This window comes from Pyrus communis, chromosome 10, assembly GCF_041283825.1.
Source record: "Pyrus communis isolate YQ-2024b chromosome 10, ASM4128382v1, whole genome shotgun sequence".
NCBI classification, from domain to species: domain Eukaryota; kingdom Viridiplantae; phylum Streptophyta; class Magnoliopsida; order Rosales; family Rosaceae; genus Pyrus; species Pyrus communis.
The window spans coordinates 15,662,205-15,681,583 of record NC_142574.1 but is presented as its reverse complement, the minus strand read 5'-3'; the positions used below and the strand labels follow the sequence as shown (position 1 = coordinate 15,681,583).

The 19,379-nt window shown below is 38.2% G+C and overlaps 2 protein-coding genes and 1 pseudogene across 4 annotated transcripts; all 3 read right to left on the bottom strand.

The window, feature by feature from the left end:
- Positions 1–1,177: 1,177 nt before the first annotated feature.
- Positions 1,178–2,834, bottom strand: LOC137727332 (cyclin-D4-1-like). Of its 2 annotated transcripts, none has more exons than XM_068466198.2 (4): positions 2,361–2,834; positions 1,953–2,244; positions 1,727–1,860; positions 1,178–1,581 (listed from the first exon to the last, which is right to left on the bottom strand). In XM_068466198.2, the coding sequence occupies exons 1-4, from the start codon at positions 2,670–2,672 to the stop codon at positions 1,336–1,338; spliced, it is 984 nt and encodes a 327-aa protein (XP_068322299.2). In that variant the 5' UTR covers positions 2,673–2,834; the 3' UTR covers positions 1,178–1,335. The 2 variants fall into 2 exon arrangements, with proteins under 2 accessions (XP_068322299.2, XP_068322300.2); XM_068466199.2 differs by having other exon boundaries at positions 1,736–1,860.
- A 389-nt stretch (positions 2,835–3,223) lies between these two features.
- On the bottom strand, positions 3,224–8,298 carry LOC148693578 (brefeldin A-inhibited guanine nucleotide-exchange protein 3 pseudogene; annotated as a pseudogene).
- A 4,408-nt stretch (positions 8,299–12,706) lies between these two features.
- LOC137729769 (nucleobase-ascorbate transporter 4-like) lies at positions 12,707–18,322 on the bottom strand. 2 transcript variants are annotated; one of them, XM_068468791.2, is made up of 14 exons: positions 18,063–18,322; positions 17,101–17,198; positions 16,814–16,990; positions 16,505–16,605; positions 16,350–16,425; positions 16,003–16,062; positions 15,686–15,861; positions 14,890–14,986; positions 14,514–14,600; positions 14,371–14,429; positions 13,972–14,063; positions 13,735–13,812; positions 13,395–13,555; positions 12,707–13,296 (listed from the first exon to the last, which is right to left on the bottom strand). In XM_068468791.2, the coding sequence occupies exons 1-14, from the start codon at positions 18,169–18,171 to the stop codon at positions 13,078–13,080; spliced, it is 1,590 nt and encodes a 529-aa protein (XP_068324892.2). In that variant the 5' UTR covers positions 18,172–18,322; the 3' UTR covers positions 12,707–13,077. The 2 variants fall into 2 exon arrangements, with proteins under 2 accessions (XP_068324892.2, XP_088533181.1); XM_088677055.1 differs by lacking the exon at positions 18,063–18,322 and adding an exon at positions 17,303–17,430.
- Between the last annotated feature and the right edge of the window lie 1,057 nt (positions 18,323–19,379).

The window sequence follows — 19,379 nt, the reverse complement described above, 5'->3', positions numbered from 1 at the left end:
TTTCGGTTCAATTAAAATCAAGGAATATAGTAGCAAGACCTTGAAATTTAAGGAACAATATATATAAAATTTTTGATAAGCCATTTAATATTACGGTCTATTAGTATTCTTCTAAAAACAAATTTGAGAAGAAAATGTTAAAAGCAAATCCATTTCTTTAGTAGTTTCTTGCTGGCTCCTATTTGGTAGGTCATAAAAGATATCGATATTATAAATAAATTTGAGCTCCCGATGCGACCTTTTTATGGTCTCCTCCAGCCATCAAATCAAATCTTTGCCTCTCACTAGTCACACATACTACTCTTCAACCCCTTATCTCCTTACACGTGGACGGCTCTGATTCACCTCATCCCTCTGTCTCCCACATCCCCCCACCCCCGACCCTACAGTAAGAAATTTTCCCTCCAAATTCCCTCTCTACGTGGCACACACCCACCCCTCAAGCCGTCAGCGCACGTCATTCCCGCCAAAACACCCCGGCACGCCAACCACAAGATCTTCGTCCTTTCTTAAACATTTCAATTACTATTCTGCCCTCCACTTTTACTTACACTTCCATTCACATTGAGCTGTATGTCGGACACGTGCGGGAACCTCACGTAGTTCGTAGTATGGATAATACGTAACGTTACGTTATGGGCAAAGCTGGGTTTCCATGCAGACATGATTTAAGTGAAATGTAAGTGCATCGGAAATATTAATAATTGAAACATCTTTAGACTCCTAAACCCCTCAATTTAACAATGTGAATTGGGTATGACAGTGTGCCTGTTTTTTATTGGAAGGAAATTTTCAATAGTGTTACATGTTATATAGTTTTTTACGCTTCGCAAGATTAACTAGCGTGAATCATGTCAGATCAAAATATAAGAAGGTTCAATCTCAACCGTTTACCCTCAACTCCGCTTCCCTACTTCAATTTCTCTCCTCCATAGTTCAATCTCTACTGGTTAAAAAATTTGTACTGAAGTGGGGATTTTGATTTATTTTTTGAATAAACGATATTATATACATTAAGGAAAATATATGAGATTATCTTCACAATAAGCCAGCAATAATATGATTCAAACTCACATTTGACAAAATTCGAAATTAAAACATGTTTAAAAGAAATATCATTACACTGTAGTATTAAATGACGAAATTTTGACTCACCGAACTAAAATAAAAGCCATCATTCTCAATATATATAACTTATTATTATAAATTATCAACTCTATAATTCCGATCGTCCATCTTATAGTAAAAATGTCATCCATAAAAAATATAAGAACAAAAATTAGAGAGCTTCAGGGATTAATTAAACAGGCGGCTCCTTGAATTCTCCGGCCATATCTACGGCGGCTGTACATCGGTGGCAGCGGAGGGTCGGAGCCGCTTGGTTGGCCGCTCTGCTTGTATGGTAGATCCAGGATTTTCGGAGCGAGTGTCGCAGCTTGCACAAGAAGCCGCGTCGAGCACGCCGATTGGGCTGGCTGGAGCCAACGGCGCCGATCCGGTACTCGGCCGTTTATGGCCGGAAGAGGGACACATGTCAAGCAGGTACTCCTCCATGAGTTGGCGACAGCTTCTCACCCTTTCCTGTCTCCAATAAATAAAATATTACCACGAAAGGTTTCTATGTTTCTCAACTCTTCGATTCTGACTTAAAACAAAATTTTAATTATTCACAGAACAGCCCTGAAAAAAACATAAATTGCAAAAACACCCGCGGCAAACGCTATACTTGGCTCACTCTCTCGTGGAAAAAGGCCGCCACGTGGCGATCTCCATCCGCCGCAAAATCAACGCTTGCACCGGCGGCGCAGAGCACAGCCGCGGCGGCAACCGTCGAAGGCGAAAAACCCAAGAAGTCAATCACTGAGAGAACATCAAAAACCAAAATTAAACGCCAAAAATCCTTTAATAAAAATATGGGTTTTTTTAATCGGGTAGTGAATCAGTAAAAATACCACGAATGGTGCTGAGAACTAAATTGGAGGAGGCTGCGAGGAGAGAGGAGGAAGAGGGGAGATTGGAGACGAAATGGGGGAGGAAATCGAAGGGGGTGACGGATCGGAGCCTCCAATTAAGAATACCCATGACCCGGAGCTCCATCCGCTGGATCGTTTTGGGCTCGAAGACGAACTTGGGCTCGAAGATCTGGAGGTCCAGGATGAACGGGACGTTCGGCTCCTCCATTTTCGCGGCTAAAGACAAACAGGCGACGGACAGCAGCTGAAACGGCCACGACCCGCTGTGTCGCTGCAACAAAAAATAAAATGTATTAAAAAGTAAGGGGTCAAACACGTCAGCATTGAATTTTTCCCGGAAAATGCGAGGTTTTTTTTTTTTTTTTTTTCCTGGGGAAAGTGTGTTACCGGCAGGGAGTGGGAGGAGAGAAAGCGGTCGAAGTAATTGACGGAGAGGAAGGCGGTGAGGGGGGAGAAGCGGTGGTGGGTGTGGACTTTTAAGATCCAGTTGATGGAGTCCTGGCGGGCGGTGAGGTCGATCGTACGGTCGCGGAACATGGAGATGTAGGAAGGGGAGGGCATGTGGTTGGGCTCGGAGTCTATCAGATGGGTGAGACTGGAGGTGGTGGTGGTTTCATCAGGCGGAGGAGGAGGAGGACGAGGAGGAAGAGGAAGACATTGGTGGTGAGAGGTGGTGGTGGTGGTGGGTTTGGTGGTCATTGCTGAAATGGCATTGTGTGTGTTCTACAGGGTTTTGGGTCCGGTGGCTGTGTCACTGTGGGGGAGTGGAGTGTGGGTTGCTTGCTTTCTTGCCCTTTTTTGTTTTTGTGTGTTTGTTTGATTGTTTGTGTGTTGGATGAAGAGAAAGAGGGATTCTAGCTTCTTAATTTAACCTTTAATATAATAAAAAAATTTCTTGATTAACACAAAAAAATAAAAAACAAAAACAAAAACAAACAAACGAACTTGATATTTTGCGTTGCTCGTGGACCATTGAGTGGATTCCATGATCTTGATAGGACTACTGAGATGCACTTTCTTCTAATGATGTTTTGTGAACAACAATGATAGTGACACTAAGTATGGTCATTAAATGATGTATAAGTGTATGAGTCAACTTTCTACGTAGTGGCCTTTTATTACAGTGATTGAAAAGAGTTAAACTTTGTGTGACGGCTTGGGTTTGAACTTCGTCAGTGGCCACTGGCGAAGTCACAGAGGGGCAACGAGGGGCGGCCGCCCCTCCGCTCATTTGAAATCCTTCTTACAACTCAGGTTTCCGCCTCTCCTCTGGTCTTGCTGATCTGGTGCTCAGCTACTATGCTGGTTTTCTGCAGCGGGGCTTCAGCGCTGCTGCATTCAAAAATTTTTTTTTCAAAAAACCCAAGCCAAACAACATCCTTTTGGCCGGGAAAAAACGAAAAATTTAAATAAAAACGAGGTAAATGACGTCCTTTCGTTTCAAAAAGAATAAATTAAAAAACTAAATAGCAGGGGATAACTCGTCCCTAGTGTACACACAACTCCACGTAATGAGATATTGAATGGGGGATGGGCTGCCATGGGAGGACCAACTTCTGTAGATTTTTAGATGAGATTCTATTTTGTAGTTTAAACAATTAAAATTCCATTTTAATTGTAGAATTTCTAACAAAAAAAAAAATATAAAATGAGATGGTCAATAAAGATAAAGCATCTGGGTAAGGAAGTGAGGTTGTGAATGGTAGTTTAATTAAAGGCTTTTTCTCTAGCTTCTAAGTTCTTCCTAATTCGGGTAGTGGAGACGATGAGGGAGAGAGAGGCATACAAATAATTAATATATTTTTAAAGTTCTTGTGTGCCCAAAACTACAATGTTAATGGTAAGAAGCAAGGACTACAAGTGTCAAGTGAGTTGTTAGGACTTGCTTTTGAGCAAGTCGATCTCCTTAATATTCTTTTTCATAAGTTTTTCTGTTTTAACTGTAAATTCTATTATACTTGAACTCACACGTTTGAGTTGACGAATACCATAAGATTATGGCAAGAAAGGAGACCAAATACGAAGTAAGTTCAAATGTTCACGTAGGATTCCAATTCCACTTGGTCCAACAAGGGTACTTCGCACTCGAAAAATCAAAGCGCAAAGCTCCAAGACTCACAAACTTCTGCCCCTCCACTCGACAATTCTTGGCTTCGCCACTATCAGTGGTTAATCTAACAAAAATCTATCATTTGACAAGAGAAGAAAAGAAAAGAAAAGAAAAAAAAAAAAAAAAACCCTCTCTACATAGTAAATCAAGTTCATACTTATTTCAATTTGAGTCAACTATGCACTTTCACGTTTTTACAATCATAATGCTAATAAGAATCTCTCAAAAGTAAAACTCTTTATGGACTCTGTGCCAATATATGTTTTTGATATAATGTTTTATATTATTGACATTAAAATTAACGTTAAATTATAAAATAACAAAAACATTATAAAAAATCTCATTTTAAAAGAGTATATTTCTCGCTTCTTTTTAGGAAATTAAATTGATGGGATTAATTTGGTGTCCCTTTGTCGTACTACTCTTTGAAAGATACTACAATCATAAGCACATACGTCATTGGTGCATCATGTCTTCACTTTGAATTTTTAGTATTTTTTTTTGGATAAAGTACAAAAAAACTACTTCAACTATTGGTGTCATGACACTTTCATACCTCATCTTTTAAAATTGACAATATCATACCTCATCTTACGAATTTGTGCCAATGTTATACCTTCCGTTAGCCTACTGTTAATTTGTTAGTTAAATGCTGATGTGACTTGATTCAGACCTCATTTTCTATTAAAAAATAATAAAAAAATCATTTAATATTTTTAAATATTAAAATAATAAAGAAAAGTTAAAACAAAAAAAATCAAAACCTTTTTCCCATCCACCCCCCTCCCCCTTTCTCTCTCTCCCCATCTTATTCTTCCCTGCGTGATTCAACCAAAAAAAAAAATTGAAAACCCATCAACTCCCAACCCCCAATCCCCCAAAGAAGAAGAAGAAGGAGAAGGAAGAAGAAGAAGGAGGAGAAGAAGGAGAAGAAAAAAAAAAAAAAAAAAAAAAACCCAACCCAGTTCGTCCCCCCCCCCCCCAAAAAAACAAAAAAACACAAACCCAGTTTGTCCCCTCCCAAAACAAATCCAACCCCCTGCCAACCCAGAAAGAAAAATAAGGAGGAGGAAGAAGAAGAAGAAGAAGAAGAAAAAGAGAAAAAAAAAAAAAAAAAAAAAAAAAAAAAAAAAAAAAACCCAGATCCCGTTCGTCGATTTCGCGAAGGGTGGGTGCAAAGGGTAGATGCGAGGGGAAGACGAACTGGGAATTTTTTTTTTTTTTCTAGGTTGCAGGTAAGGGCTCAAGTGGGGGAGAAGAGGGGGGGGGATGGGGGAGAAGAAAGAAGGACGAGGGGGGAGGGTGGGAAGGGATGAAGTTTTTTTTTTTTTTTTTCTTTCTCTTCTTTTGTTTTCTGGGTTGCAAGCTTGCAGCAGGGGATGGGGGAGAAGAAAGAAGGACGCGAGGGGGGTGGGAAGGGATGAATTTTTTTTTTTTTTTTTCTTTTTCTTCTTTTGTTTTCTAGGTTGTAGGCTTGCAGGGGAGGGATGGAGGGAGGGAAATGGTTGTTTTGTTTTGTTTTGTTTTTTTTTTTTTTTAACTTTTCTTTATTAATTTAATATTTAAAAAATATTAAATGATTTTTTTGTTTAGTTTTTAATAGTATTTTATTAATTTTTTTAATAGAATGTGGGCCTTAAATCAAGCCATGTCAGCATTTAACTGAGAAATTTACGCCAAGCTAATGGAAGGTATAACATTGGCACAAATTTGTAAGATAAGGTATGACATTGTCAATTTTAAAAGATGAGGTATGAAAGTGTTGTGACACCAATAGTTGAGGTAGTTTTTTTGTACTTTACCCTTTTTTTTTTCTTCAATGAGTTCATCAATATATATTTAGCGAGAAAAATGGTTACAAATAATTAAAAATGTGTTGTAATTAAATTATAGCACATACGTGATTGTATAATTCCCAGTAGATTGTATTTATGGTTCTTATATAATTTAGAAGAACTTAGGCTTTTTTACTTACAAGAAAAGTAAGTCTACTAGATTTACTATAAATAAAGGGATAATGTAGGAAAAAAAGGACAAAATTTTTCTATAGCTCTTTTCCCTAACTTTATCTTTCAGTTAAATTTAGATCACAACAAAATGTAAGTTTTTATAAGGTTCCATGAAATTTAAGAAAGTATGTCATAGACTTCGACATTTTTTTTATTCAAACAAATATTCTAGTTAATATATTCTAAAGTAGCGAGATTGGAATTTAACTATTAACGAGAGCACATTTTTATAGTCAACTTAACTTAAATCACACGTTTGCTTCATAGGATTATACATTAGCAAAACATTTTCAGTGCTTATTTAAGCTATCAAGGGTTTCAAGAAGTGTTGTTTATAATCCAATATTGATTTATAGTTTCAATATAAGGGATTATATGCCTCTGAGAATAGTAGTATTGAACAAGAACAATTCATTAAAACTATTCCTTGATGTAGTTGTCTTTAATAATTTGACCTACAACATCAACGAAGACGATATATATTTTTGATGAGTTCAAAACTTAAATTAATGAGATACTACCACCTCGTGATGTCTGTCAAGCGAAGAGAGAGAGAGAGATATACAATAGCCCAATAAGCCCCACTTAGTCCAAATCATGCCAATACTAACCAGACCATAAGATCTCAGAAGAATTTTTAAAGTTTTTCAACCCTTGATGGATTCCACATTAAAAGAAGAATGACCTCTGCATTATGAATATGTGACATACATTCTATTATAAAATGAGATTAAGGTTTTTTATTGTTTGTTTTCTACGATCTTCAACTTTAAGTTTGTGTGGGTCTCTCGTTGTATTTTTTGTTGTTGCTCTCATTTTACTTAGTTTTTTATTTTCTCTGTAATTGTTTACCCGGTTCTTTTTTAACCTTGTACTAGTTTTAATTGAGGTAAATCCTAGTTTACTACCTTCAAGTTTTGTGGTTTTCAATATTTGGTACATGAAATTTTTTTCATCCCAATATCATACCGAAAATGTTAATTTTGGGACAGTCTCATACATTCGTTAGTCTGGCTGTTAAATCTCCCGTTAACTGGAGATGTGACGTCCATATGAACAATGACTAGGTGCCACGTGTTATTAAGGGATCCATGTGAAAATTAAAAATTCAAAAAAAAAATTCCCGCCCAAATTTTTTGACGAACGGAGTCTTCATAGACAGCTTACACAGGGCTCTAAATACCAAAAACGCATCTCTTCTCAACTTATTCCCAATCTGAACCTCCAAATCCTCATCTCTCTCCACTTCTCCGTTCGCCAATTCACCTTTTCGGCCCTCCAATGCCGTCTTGTGCATACTAATCTCCCAGTACTTGGCATCCAACATATCCTTATCAGTCGAATCCAGCAAATCGGCAGGGTTCGTGGTCTCCACTGTGGTGGTCTCGAACGCCCCGTCGTGCCCTCGCAGTGACACCTTAGTAGGTGCTGAAGGATTCAAAACTCCATCAATGTCGGACATAATCTTGGTGATAAACCCCTGCACGAACATTGTCATCGAGCCATCGGCATCGGCTTTCTCAATTGGATCCATCAGCTCAGCCACCACGATAGGGCGAATCGGAACCGTCGACGAGTCAGCCTCCATTCTTCTGAACACGATCACAAGCATCTGGATCAGCGACGCCTTCGCCATCGTCTGATTAACGACATTCTTACTCCCCAAATAGATGTCGTACCAAGTCCTCACTATCTGCAGCAAGCAATCTCCGTGAATTCGCAGCGATAGCGACGTCACCGCCGATAACAGCGTCTTCAACACCAGCAGCTTCATCTGATCGTCCCCTAATTCGTGGCAACTGCACAGAGACTTGATCAATTTCGTTAGCAACTTCGCTTCCGCGGGGCCGCCGGATGCGTCAGCCTCGCCGCGCAAATATTCATGGGCGATTAGCTTCTGGATGCAATCGACGGCCGGATCGGCGATCTTCAAATTACCGGAGCCGGCGGTGTTGATCACGGGTCTGAGAATGGACTCGGAGTCGGCGAGCGAGTACTCTTCGGAGCCTCCGTCGTGGAGAGGTCCCGGGCCGGAGTTGTCAGAGTCGGAATTTGGGTCGGGTTTAGACTTGCTGAGCCGCTCGAGCACGGCTTTGCATTCGCTAGCGAGCTTGGCGTGCTTCCGCCACGAGGCGTTCTTGATGATCTTATCGAGGGCTGGGGACACCACCTGCCTCAGACGGGAATTGGTTTCCGAAGAAGCCATTCCCGAGCTTGCGCGAGTGTGACTCAGTGAGCCGGATCTGGAGAAATGGCTAGCGTCTTGCGGCGGTGGACTGCGGTGCCGGGAGGGAACGGTTCGTGACTCGGTGAACGGGTTGACTCAGTGGCGTAGAGAGCTTCAGAGAGGAAGTGCGGAGCTGTGAGAGAGAGGGAGGAGGAGTTGAGATTTGGATCGCGTTTAGTCATGGAAGGGGGAGGTCAATGGTGGGATTTTAAATCACGGAAATGGCCTTGAGCAGCTGGGGAACAACCGCCGTGAAGGCTCGTCGAAATCGATGGGTGTTCTTGGTATTTCGGTACATTTAGGAATTAAGATACCGTTTGGTACGTGGGATGAGACGGAATACAGTAGGACGAGGCATTCCGTCCCACGTTTGGTGCGCCAAAACTAGTGGAACGCGTTGTCTTGCGGAACCAAATTTGGTTACTTTTTCGTTCCACCTTATCCTCCTGGAACGACTCGTTACTCGTTCCACGCCTGTGGAACACAAAATTATAATTTGTTTGGACAACAATACCCCTCATTTTTTTCATTAATTCCACTGTCTACCCTCCTCTCTCCTGTAGCCTCCTCCTCCTCCACCACAAACCCAACTGCATCTTCCTCACCTTAACGCTCCCTTCGCCGCCCATTGGTCTTCCCACTCCGGCCACCTTGTCACTACAGTTTTTGCCTCCCAAACCTTGCTTCTCCTATCTCCCAAATCCTGCTTCTCCTATCTCCCAAACCCTGCTTCATCTTTCTCACTCTTAGATGGGTACTCTCCAGTTCAATTTGAGCAACGAGTTTCTGATGAGTCGATTGCTGCCAGTGACCGACAACGACAATGTACTTGACGACGACTTTGGCTTTGAACCCAGATTTATCAACTCTGAATTGCAGTTGGGTTTTTAGTATATATGGTTTTTTTTTCTTTTGGGGAATGCTTAAAAAATCTTGCAACCCAGAAAACAAAATCTCAACCTGTAGGACAAAAAGATCTTTGCTTATTTGCTGTTGGGTTTGAAAACCTTAGTGAGATAGAGATTTTGGGAAATTTTTGTTTTGATGGGGGTTTGCTAGAGCAACAAAATCAAGATTGAAATATTTAAGTTTTAAGTTTTAATGGGGAAGAAGATGGGGTAGGGAAGAAGAAGATGAACTGTTCATCATCTTCTTCTTCTTTTTTATTTTTTAAGTTTTAATTATATAAAAATAAAATTTATTTTTTATTATTAAATATTTTAAATCTACATGGAAATATTTAATTAGATTTGTGGGAAACTACCCCGTTCAATTCCATGCATAAACATTGTACCAAACAACAGGCGGAATATGGATAAGTTAGTCACTTAATCTTTTGGTTCCGTGCCGTCATGCGTTTACCAAACACAGAACGGAACAATTGTTCCGTTTCGTACCAAATATAAGGTTCCGTTTCGTTCTGTCCCGTCCCATCTCGTTCTATTTGTGTCCCAAACGGTACCTAAGTACTTCGTTCATCAATGCTCGTCTGAGAACAACTGCCGTGAATTTTAAAATTTTGCTTTTTCACTTTTAACTATTCCCATTTTAAATTTTGAATTTTGAAAATTTGGTTTTTTTTTTTTTTTTTTTAATTTTCATGTAGACACCTTAATGACACGTGGTGTCTAATCATTATCCATATGGGCGTTGCATCATCAGTTAATGGGAGACTTAATAGCTAGACTAACCGATGTATGAGACTGTTCCAAAATTAGCATTTTAGATATGACTCTGGGACGAAAAAAATTTCATGTACTAAATATTGAAAATCATGAAGCTTAATGGTAGTAAAATGAGATTTACCCTTTTAATTGTGAAAAAAGTTGTCTTTGTGATTAAAAAAATAAAAACAAGGGTAATACTATTCACACTTATTTATATTTCTCATACATTTTTTTTTAATTTTCAGATGCTAGATTGAATAAATTGAAGAAGATCAATGACAAAAAATTAACAAAAGTATATGAGAAGTAAAAATAGATGCGTGAAAACCACCATTCCATAAGAATTCATGATGGTAAAAACAAGAGTTTCAATTCATTAGTAAACTAAAACGTTTTAGTTTGAAACTTCTATAATTGCAAAATTATTTCAAGAACTTATATTGAATGAGAGAGCAGATTGAGAATTTTCCTCGTCAATTAAACAATAAAATGAAAACTTTGTGACACACACAAATAGATATATATATATATATATATATATTTGGAAAATGTTATTAGCATTTCAAAAATCTCATTCTACACTTCTTACAAGAGTATTTTTCTTTTCAAATATAGAAAATTTAGAGTGTATAATGAGATTTTTGGAGTGTCAATAACAATTCCTTATATCTTTTGATTGGAGTAAGTACTTAGCTGACTCTTCGACTCTTAGCCCTTCTTTTCTTCACCCGTAACTTTAGATTACGAGACAATTCATGTGTTTAGAATAAGATCAATCTCTGTACCATTATCTTTTTAAGGAAGAAAGGAAGCATCAGGGCCACACTATGGGTGGTGAAATGAGAAACGTGTAATGGAAGAATGTGGGCAGTAAAACCGAACTTGTCAAGAAAAGAACGAAAAGTTGGGGCAAAAATGAGACAATAAGTACGCTATCATTTGTCGGTCACGAACAAGTGGTTGATGTGAGTGGTTAATGTAATGTGAAATTTCCGTGCATCAATAAATGACTCTTATTTATGTGCTTTACTATCCGTTGATTATTGATAGTCACTCGTCCAATAATTGTATATAGTATCATGACGAGTTGTTAATATAGTGTTAAAATTACGCAAATTAATAGGCAACAACTGTACTTATGTGTCTTATAAAATATTAATGACTGACCGTCATTCACGTACATATAAATGGTTGATACAAGTTTTCCCCTTCAAAACAATGTGCATTCCAACGTTCTCTATATGACAAATATTTAAAATGGCAGCTTCTGTTATTTGTCACCCAAGTACACATGAGCTTAATGTAACATCAAAATGATGGTCCACTTGTTTGACTTACAAACTTGGCCATACGTGTCATGATTCTCTTGACACATAATTGATTGAACAATGCAACAAAAGTAAGTAGACACATTATCTCTGTGGTATCAAAATACTTGTCCAATACTAAAATTTCTTTGCTTTTTTCATTTGCCTTGTAACCAAGACCAAGTATATACTCTTTTTGGAAAAATTAAAAAGTGCAACAAGGCTGTAATTTCTCTTTTGTATTGATTTCTTTTTTATCTAATGAAACTTCATTCAACTGAAAAATGCTAAGTGGTTTGTTTATGTAAAGATTGTGCATGATTTACTCCCTTCTTGCTCGTCATACTTGTTTTTTTTTTTAACAAACAATGGATACTAAGGGAGTGGAGGAATAGTTAAACCGGGCTAGCAATAATGTAGTTTAAATTCACCTTTGGCGAGAATCGAACCTAAGACATCTCACTAACAAATGAAGAGAAATACCACTAATGCTCGTCATACTTGTTGAGTTAAAAAAAAAAAAAAAGAATGTTTTCGCATTCCTCTTTTATCTCCAGCAATCTCTGATCTTAACTATTTTCGTTTATTAGTTATTCAATCTACAGATAAAAGAATCAAAGAGTAGCTACAGAGAAAAAGAAGAGTGTAGAAATCACTCTAGGATAAAATGTAAGCAAAATGTGCACTTTAAAAGGTATGAAAAGTGAAACACAAGGGTTGCAAATTTGGAGTGAAGTGACAGAAGAAAGGCAACACAAGGGATTGAGATTATATTTGAATCTCACACTCCGGAATCTACGGATCAAGCAATCTAGAGCTTTAGAGAGAGAGAGATGGAGATCTGGGCGTTGGAGAGAGAAATTATGTGTGAGGTGGGCCAGTGAGATGAGCTAATGGGAACTAAAAGATTTAAATTGAACAGTCCCAATTCCTCGGTTTGTAGGTTCCAAAGTGTGAGATCCAAAGAGGATCTCAATCCGACCACAAGAAACATGGAACTGGCACCAAAAGCCTCGTGCTTCACCCCGAGAATCAGGAACGTGATATTTTTTTAATACTTTATCAAAATGGAGAGGTGAATTAAAACTTATAACCTCTTTCAACTTTGAAACGAGAATTGCATCTTATTTTTAGAATGAGAACTGTATGTAATTTTTGTTGGTTTTTCCTTTAACATATCAAAGTCCACAACTACTTTAGGGATTGGATGCTTGTTCTCAATTGGTTACCTGGATTATACATGAAATGAGGACTCTAAGGTGACGGTTTCCCAATCCAATCATGTAATACCATGTGAAAAGTTAAAACTCGTGGTGACACAATAAATTTAAGCCACCGCCACCTTGCATCCCCATTTCATACAAGTCGCTCCTTTTCGTTGCTGATAGAGCTACTTCTCTAAAACAGAACATATTCACACCAGAACAAGGCAAAGGTATCAGATTAACAGATCTCTAATGCGATACAGAATAAATGCAACACAGAAAAGAGCTAACAGTTCCAAAATATAAATTAAGCAGCTCTCTTCATAAAATTATCAAATTCTTAAAATATCAGTAATTAGATGTTTTAGATGCTAAGCTTTCAGCTATAAGAGCATATTCACAAGCTTAGTGTGTGTTCAACTACCGAATGGTATCCCATTCCAAAACGCTCCTGTACGTATCAATTTCTTCCTTGGTCACAACGCGACGACAAAACAAAAGATGATCTTCCTTTCTAGTTTCCGCTGTTAGGGCTTTTCGTCAATCAAAAATATTGGATGGAGCGAACGACGCTCAGCATCAAACTGAAGGGAAATGCCTGTTGAGGTTGTAGGGCAGTGAGTAGAACTCTTCACTCCTGGTATCTGTGTTCAAATTCTGGAACTTTTCCCACCAGTGCCTGCCACTGTCTCTCCGAGTTGCACTGTGTCCACGACTGACAGTTAAGTCCAAGAGGAAAGCAACAATGATGCCAACGGTTGCTGGGGACGAGAAAATTACTTGAACTATATTGTTGAACTACAGGTTGGAATAAGCAACATTCATGTGTTATCACAAAGTTCTCTGTAAGGCAACATTGAATCTGTGGAGAGAAGTTGCAATTAAAACTTACTCACCCAAATGGAACGAGTGTGAACAGGACCGCGATCGGAAATTAGGAGGTATTCAGGGAAGAATTCCGTCACCGAAAGACCCATGAAGAGAGAAAAGCCTACAATGAACTTTGTCCGAAAGCTGTTTAGGTTGCAGAACTGGAGGAAACCAAGACCAGCAGAAGCTGCAGAGCACAATATATATCACCATCGACATTTCAAAAAATTTAATGAAATTGTGAACTGTCAAGGAGCATAGACATTAAACTGAGATATATTAACTACTAAGTGATCAGTCCACAAACTCAAAACGAAACATCAACAACGCATAGTCATAATTATGATTTAGGATTGAAATGCATACCAACATAGGCGAAGAGGACGCAATACAAAGCTGCGAAAATTGGTAGTGGGATAGAAGCAAGAAAAGCCCCGAATTTTCCTGCGTATAACATAATCGATGACACCCTCAGACTAGATTATGCAAAGAAAGTTATGAACATATAAAGCTCCGGCTGGCACCATAGTTTATGTTGTCAATGAGCAAATAAGTTATTTAGATAAACATTCAAAACTTAGATTGTAAAACGGAGTACTGTACCTAATACAGAGAAGAAGAGCATAAAGGCTGCTGATATCTGGATTACTCTCCGACTTCCAATACGCGTCATTCCCAGAAGGCCGGCATTTTCACTAGAAAAATAGGGTAGGATCATTAGATCACAGCTGCTCTCTTTTCTTTCAGTTAACAATTATAGTTACTTCTTTAGATGAATTTTCTGAAAGGGCAGAGTTCTACAAGCCTACAGCTAAGGCACCGTCAATGCCTAAAACAAAGCAACCGTGGGGCACTTGTAATATGGATTAAGAACTGGGATTCATATTATTGTTCTTCAGAATTATATGCAGACAAACTGTAAAATGGAGTCGGATAAGGATAGGTCCTTACTCCAGAATTCTGCAACAAAAGATATCATAAGTACATAAATTAAATATTTACACTGAAGCAGAGGAGCCAGATACTGAGCCAAATATGCCATCCAGAAAAGTGCTTACGCCCTGAAAATTTTACAAGTCGAAGCATTCATCACCAACAATTCTAAAAATGTGATTAACATAGAATTCAGTCGGACCAATTCCTACCAGCCAGCCGACACCTCTGCTGAGAACAGAAGGCGGTATGGGGGTGGCACTCCCATATCTTGATGCTGCAATAAATGTACCTGTAGACTGCCCCAAATGAATGGGGAGAAAAGATATGTCAGCGCAAATGAAAGCAATGTTTATTCATTTTACACACTTCACTGAGAAACATATTTCAAGTCAAAAGATAACATCATCTTAAGATGAGAACGGCATATTTATTCTTCGCTTACAATGTCGAGAAAGCCATCTATGAAGGCATATTAATACAAGTTTCCTCCAGAAATCTTAATACAGATGTCTGGTCTACTTTACGTATATAGGCAAAATAAACATCTTCCTTCGTAATTTCAGCCTTGAACTTCATATGTCTTACCTCAATAATGGCAACCAAAGCCGCAGCCATCATTGCAAAAGTATCTCCAGCATTAAAATCAGGATGCCCCCATTGAAATGGATAGGGAATCCTTATCCTGCATATGGTGAAAGAGAAAACGTTATTGAATGTCATACAGTTACTAATAAAATCAGGAATTACGTTACAATGATACCAGCGTCTTGCATGCAGGACTAAACTTCGGGAGCATGAAACCAAGAGATAAGAGTGGATGTAATTGTTTATCGAGCCTCAGCAAGTGCACTATGATAATTAGGCTCAAGTTTGATCTCACGGTTGCTCAAAACAGGAAGTTTTCTTCAGAACATGGAAAACACCCACAACATAATTGCGGAAACGCTGTATCACTAGAACAGCTTTCTCTAACAGAAAAAGGAAAATAAGATCCTGTGGTTACTCAAAACAGGAACTGTTCTTCAGAAATCTCACAAAGCACGAACACACACATCATCATTGCAGAGTGCATAACTAGAACATGTTTGATTGTTTCAAGTAACCCACCTCCAACAACTTCACAATTTAACTGTATCCTCTATTTTGGGGTCATATAATTACACATCTCGATTATCATTGCAAACAAGTATTTGCCGCTGAAGTAAACTGTTATCGACAACTATCTTACATAACAATCGCATGGGGAAACAAATCCATTACCATTAGCCATGATTGTTGGGCACTAACATAAAAAATAAAATAGGACACATGAATGATCGATTGAAAATGTCAGTACAAGTGCTTCTTGCATGAAATGCATATGCTAGAAGTTGAAGCTTACCAAGGAGAAGCACTAATCAGCCCAGAACGATCAGTACGGCAACTAGTTTGAGTTGTATAAGGTCTTCTCTTATACGCACCAGCTGCAGTCAAAACTTCTGCATATATCCATACAATTGCAACTGAAAACAGTATTGCAAATCGACCAAATATAGGCAGTTTTAACTTCATCGTGTACTGCAGTAACAATGGCTAAATATCAGAATAGAAAAGTAGTAAGATATGCATATTTTACATTCTGTACATAATATAACTTGAGATATTGTAAATTAAATTGAAGATGTCTGCATCAAAATGATCATTCACGATGTTGCTCACCTGTGATATGAAAACCACAAGGATCAGTGCTGGTAATCCAATTTCAACACAGTTTGCCAGCTGCAAGCATCAAGCAGAAAGAAAAAAACATCAAAACAAAGTAATACCGACATGTAGTTGACAGAGAAGCTTACAGGAGCTCCGAGTTACTTAACTAATACCAAATCCATGTTTTAAGTAGTGCCTAAAAGCTCCAGTGATCAAATACTAATATTTTTCATAGAAATGACATTTGGGATTAACTTCATGAATTGACCACTAAAGGTTCCAGGAGCTTTTCGATTTCTTTCTTATAAACCAATTATTTGAACTGAGCAGTAACACAATGATTGGTTCAGAATGGTTACCTGAGGGAAACCAAATGCAAAGAACCCAAGTCCAGTAAGCGTTACAAGAGGAACTGCAGAGAGAGGGCAAAGATACCTGCATCAAGCCACATCAATAACCAAGTTCTGTTTTGGACAAAGTAACAACTACAAAATCACATCAATAATCAACTTACCTTCCAAAAATTCTCACAAACCCAAGAAAGCCAAAGATCATCTGGATGAAAGATGCAACTGCGATTGCTCCTTGCATTGCTCTCATGGTTTCCTTAAACCTCTAAAGAACATTCACGGATTACAATGAGCATAAGTATGAAAAAACTCAAAACACCGGAAACCATATGCATTACACTCCCTCTATGTCCGAAAGAAATAGTAAATGATAACCATGTTTATGTAAAGCCATCATCAACATCCAAACATGAGTCAAACCGAAAGCTAAAAACTACGAATAGAGGAAAATGGAAAGATTGTGTCACACTAACCCGGTGGGGGTCTACGTAGACATCGAACCTCCTGGACAAGGCAATGGAGACAGCAGGGATGATGAAGGCATATGATGCCCCCATCACCACCGGAAGCCGAGTCCCTAACCAAGTCTGCAATAGTGTGTTGATCCCAGCAACAAAGAGGAAAGTCTCAATCACTTCGGCCTTCTCCACCTACACAAAAACATAGAAATTGCTGTTATAAATAGAAACACTGTTTGAAAATAAATGACCAGAAAACAAAGAGGTAAGAACATTTTTTGAGGGTTTTAAGGAGGTCTTACATCGCCACCACCCATGAGAGGGACAAGTAATGTGGGGATGAACACGGTGGTCCCAAGCATTACAATGAAGTGCTGGAATCCCAAAAGTATGGCTTCAGCTGCATTTAATCAAACAAGTTTGTAGCAGGAAACGACGAAAAAATATGAGGGAAAATGAAAACGGAAAAGAAAATGCGGGGGATCATAGCCAAATAAAAAATACTTTAATGCCGTGATTGGTTTCCCGGAGAATGCAGGAAAACGAGAAAAAGAGAGGGGGAAACTGAGAAAATTTTTAGAGACTCGAAAACACTGAAACACAAAAAGAGTTTCAGAAAACTCATGGGAGTATCGAGAGAAAAAATACCATGTTAGTACAAAGGAAGTAACTTTCTTACAAACAGGAAATAGCCTCTGGAAAACCAATTCCTTTTCTCACAACCCATTTTTTCTTGGCAACCAAACAAAACTAAAATTACCCAAAAACTCAGAAGATGTCAAATCAACATAACCAACAAAAAAAAAACAGAAGATAAAATAATGGGGAGCCTAATAAAAGGATTATAATTTTGCAAAAAAAGAAAAAGAAAACTTTAATGCTCTGTTTTATTTTCTGGGAAAAAGCAGAAAAAGCAGAAAAACGAGAAAAGGAGGGGGTAAAAGCAGAAGATTTTCAGAGACTTGAGATTGTTCATGCGATTAGCGAGATAAAAGAAATACCATGTTAGTATAAAGGAAGCAACTTTCTCACACATTCAAACTAGTCTCTGGAAAACCATTTTCGTTTCTTACAACCCCTTGTTTCTTGGCAACCAAACAAAACTGTCATTGCCCAAAAACTCAGAAAATGTAAAAATACCATCACAGAAAAAAAAAAAAAAATAGAAACTTTCTCCTATGATCCATCATCCATGGTAAATATAATATGATGGAAACAGGATAGTGCTCTGCGTGTGTGATGTGTTATAGAGACAGAGAGATACGCCATGGGGGAGGGGAGGTGACACAGAAGTCGACGCCGGGAAGCTGGTCCTTGATGGGGTGAGGTTGGAACTCATCTGCCTTTTGGGGTCCTCCTCCGCCGCCAGCCATGGCTGTTGGTAGTGAAGAGGAAGGAAAAAGCTTGAACCTTTGAGGGGGAGGGGTAGCTCAGAAACTCAGAGCCTCTCTCTCTATTGCTCTTGAGTCTGAGCTGTGTGCTGCGAACTGTGTCCGTTTCAGTCCTAAAAGCGGGACAAGTGTGTCGATGTGACTCTTTCATAATCATAATGACAAAAGGATTAGAGGGAGAAGATAGGTTTGGCGCATGGTACGTTATGACTTTTAATCCAAAATCCCAAAACCATTTTTATCACCATCTTGCTTGCCAAATTACTACATTTCTTTCCAGTTTCAATAACACTCAAATGCAGATGACGCTTTACTATAGTGGTGAAAAATATTCAGGTTTATATATTTTGGTGCAGGTTTGATTCTCATTGACTCTCATTCCTCTCTAACAATTAACTTCTAACCTACTAACGCATTACTCAACTCAATAAAAAATACTAACACTAATAAGGTCAGATTTTACACAAATTACTTGGTTGCCTATCACTCTAATAAAGTTGAGTTTTGATAATTGAATCTTGTGTATGTGGGACTTCCTTGTAAATGTCAAATGTGAATGTAGTCAAAAGTAAATTCATGAACTCACTCTTCAGTCATGTCTAACTCCAAAATAAATAGTTCATACTATTTGGAACTTCCAAGAAAAAATTTGGTTCCTTATATTGGAAGTAGTCATTTATGTATACTGATATGTTTACTAATTTGCAATCAAAATTAAGGAGGAACTAAACTTATGAAGAGTTGGAACTCGAAATCTCATCCAAGTTCTTTACTGAACAATCTTAAATAAGTAGAAATGATACTGATTCAATATTAGATGTTCACTATTGACCTAAATTAGAGTGGAAATCAAATTTTTGCCCATTGAACTGTAGAAATAACGTGAGGGCACAATGGGTAAACATTATGAGTTCCTACTAGTTTGTTTCTTTTAGAATCAAAATACTCCATCCCTCAAACAATCCAATTCCTAAAGATCAAGAGTTGGATTCCTTGTTTTGTGTGGAGCCCACTTACATTTTGATTTTGGATTAGGATCCTATCCAGATCCTCTTTGTGGGGATTCGGAAGATCAATCAATTTTGTCCGTTTATCGTACATCGTGCGGCAAAAAATTATTTTGAATTTTTTTTATTTAGGATTGAACACAAACAATACTTAACGAAAACTAGCCGCATGATATATGATGA